We start from the raw sequence: 3,091 nt of genomic DNA, 5'->3' as shown, positions 1-3,091 counted from the left end.
CAGGATGGTCTCGATCTCCTGACCTCATGATCCGCCCGTCTCGGCCTCCCAAAGTGCTGGGATTACAGGCTTGAGCCACCGCGCCCGGCAACTCTAGTTAATCTGAGAGAGTAGAGTGTTTCCTTCATTGGGCTAGAGCAGTTCCTGTCTCTGCCCTGTTGGATTTTTGCCTGTTTTTCCCCTTCCCATTGGAAGCTACCATTGTGTTGTATTATATTTTCATGTTATTTACTTTTGCTGTGTTTTTTTTTTTTTCTGAGACAAGAGTCTCACTGTCGCCCAGGCTGGAGTGCAGTGGCGCAATCTCAGCTCACTGCAACCTCCACCTCCCAGGTTCAAGTGATTCTCCTGCCTCAGCCTACTAAATAGCTGGGTACAGGTACATGCTACCACACCCAGCTAATTTTTTGTATGTTTAGTAGAGACAAGGTTTCACCGTGTTAGCCAGGATGGTCTCAATCTCCTGACCTCATGATCCGCCCACCTCGGCCTCCCAAAGTTCTGGGATTACAGGCAAGAGCCACCGTGACCGGCCTGCTCTGTTTCTTTAAAAATAAATTTTAAATTTTAAAATCTGCACTTAAAAATTCCTTATTTAGGTTAATATATAGTCCTTCACTCCCTGGGTCTACTTTGAAGGCTGATCTTTTTTTATTTTTATTCTGCGTTTTCTAGGTAGCACAGAGCTGACGGGCAGCACGAATCTGATCACACACTACAACTTGGAACAAGCCTATAATAAATTCTGTGGGAAGAAGGTGAAGGAGAAGCTAAGTAACTTCCTGCCTGACCTTCCAGGGATGATTGATTTGCCTGGTTCCCATGATAACAGCAGCCTCCGCTCTCTCATTGAGAAGCCCCCTATTCTCAGTAGCTCTTTTAATCCTATCACAGGGACCATGCTGGCCGGCTTCCGCCTCCACACTGGCCCGGTGAGTCCTGTTGGAGGAAGAAGGCAAATGGGGAGGCCTAAACATGGAGATGGTTTTTCTGTCCAAGTCTGTTCCTTCATAATGGAGCAGAACGGATGATAGGAGCAGGAGAGATTTCCTCCCTCTACTCACCTGGACCTTCCTTTGGTTCCTTCAGTTGCCAGAGCAGTGTCGTCTGATGCATATTCAGCCTCCCAAGAAGAAGAATAAGCACAAGCATAAACAGAGCCGTACCCAGGATCCTGTCCCCCCAGGTAAGAAGCAGTTCTATCCAAACCAAAGAAAACCTGACCTGAATCTGGTTTGAACTTCCATAGGTAAACCCAGTTCAGTTCAGTGTGGAGCTCTGGACTCCTCAATTCCCCTGAAGAAGAAACCAATGTACTGTGGTCTCTTGGGACTTGGGACAGGGACTGTAGCAGCACCTCTGTATCCCTTCTGGCCATTTGGACAAAAGCAGTTGCCCTGACTTGGGATTTTCCTGTAGTTTTCAGTGGTTCATAACAGCAGAGGATTTTGAGCTTTACAGGTGATAGGTACCTAATGTCTCCTACAGAAACACCATCTGATTCAGATCACAAGAAGAAGAAAAAGAAAAAAGAAGAGGATCCTGAACGGAAAAGGAAGAAGAAAGAGAAGAAGAAAAAGAAGGTAGAGTAGACGCCTATTGCCACAACCCAGTGAGTTTCCCTAGATCTCACCCCTGTCCTAGATACCCTAAAGAGTTCTTTGCCTCAGGTTGGACCCAAGATTGAAAACCCAAGGCAGGTTGCAGGTTTCTCCTGTACAGCCTGATCAAAGCCAAGGCTAGTTCCTAGTTGTTCTTACCCCTCCTTCTTTCTCTCCCAGAACCGGCATAGTCCAGACCACCCAGGTATGGGCAGCTCCCAAGCCAGCAGCAGCAGCAGCCTACGCTAACAGGACCACTGGACTCTTTGCCAGGATGGCTTTTCCTGCTGCACTGAATCTGCTGACAAAAGCTGCCTTCCAGGCTCCTGGACACTGCCTTGGGAGCATCCTGCAGCTGGGACAGAGACCAGCTCCTGTTGGGCTCAGTTGAGACTAAATACATTAGGAGAGAGAGGGACATGCTTTTGTAGGCTTATCCCAGTTGGTTTTCTCATGGACATCTCCCAGGAAGCTTACAATTTTCTTCTCTCTCTCTTGTGCAAGTTGTCTGATTTAGGACTTGTTCTGTTTTTTCTTTAAAAAAAAAAAATTACATTTATCAAACTGGCTGAAGTGTGACTGCTGTTAAGAGGTATGTGCCTTTCTGTGAGTCAGGATTTAAGACAAGGCATTGCTAAGACTTGAGGGGATTTGGGTCTTGTCATTACATTATGCAGGGAACCAACCAACATGAAAAATGACCCAAGCTTACTAATACTCCACAGCAGACACAGAACACTCTGCCCGTTATGTTGAGAACCAGGCGCCTGGGTGATCTCAGGCTCCATCTGAAGAGCTGATCCAGGTAGAGCTCAACGGTGTATTCTAGGTCAATTATGTGTTGAAACAGAATAGCCAACTGAAAACACATGGACGGTCACCCATGTATTTCAACAAGATTGGTTCTTAGATCAGAAGCCCTGTGATCTTTTGAAATGAACTTCTGGCAAGCAAAGGTAAATGCTTCTCTTCTCTTTACAGTAACTTTTGACCTGCTGCACTCCTCAGTTAAGACAATAAAGTTACTTAGCTGATGTGCAAACATTTCTAAAACAGCAACAAAATGTAACCTAACCTATCAAAATGTTAGAAAAAAAGAAAAACCTTTAGTTTTTCCAGCTGGTTAGGTAACTGAAAACATTCATGAGAAAACTTGAATTAATGTAACCTGACTTTAAATTTAACACACAGTTAAAATCTGTTGCTGTGAAAGCCAAGGTTGTTCCTGAATCAGTGGGTGGAAAACCACTCATTCAACTAGTTTAAATCCAGATTTCAGAATAAGAGTTTGCTGGGTTTTTTTTGTTTGTTTGTTTGTTTGTTTTTTGACAGAGTCTCACTCTGTTACGCAGGAATGCAGTGGCGTGATCTCGGCTCACTGCAACGTCTACCTCCTGGGTTCAAGTGATTCTTGTACCTCAGCCTCCCAAGTGGCTGGGACTACAAGTGCGTGCCACCATGCCTGGCTAATTTTTGTTTATATATATAAA

General features: G+C 45.0%; 1 protein-coding gene across 2 annotated transcripts in view; it reads left to right on the top strand.

The window, feature by feature from the left end:
- MED19 (mediator complex subunit 19) overlaps positions 1–2,169 on the top strand; it is a 9,498-nt gene extending 7,329 nt beyond the window's left edge. The window contains exons 2-5 of one of the 2 annotated variants that reach the window (XM_011963429.1): positions 676–932; positions 1,090–1,186; positions 1,489–1,583; positions 1,782–2,169. In XM_011963429.1, the coding sequence (XP_011818819.1) occupies positions 676–932; positions 1,090–1,186; positions 1,489–1,583; positions 1,782–1,850 (518 nt within the window). In that variant the 3' untranslated portion in view covers positions 1,851–2,169. Of the gene's footprint in view, positions 1–675; positions 933–1,089; positions 1,187–1,249 lie in introns of both variants that reach the window. The other variant, XM_011963430.1, reaches the window with a different exon arrangement.
- Positions 2,170–3,091: the final 922 nt, after the last annotated feature.

The sequence above is a fragment of the Colobus angolensis genome, unplaced genomic scaffold (genome assembly GCF_000951035.1).
Source record: "Colobus angolensis palliatus isolate OR3802 unplaced genomic scaffold, Cang.pa_1.0 Scaffold61, whole genome shotgun sequence".
Lineage (NCBI taxonomy): Eukaryota > Metazoa > Chordata > Mammalia > Primates > Cercopithecidae > Colobus > Colobus angolensis.
This window is presented reverse-complemented; position numbering and strand designations above follow the sequence as displayed.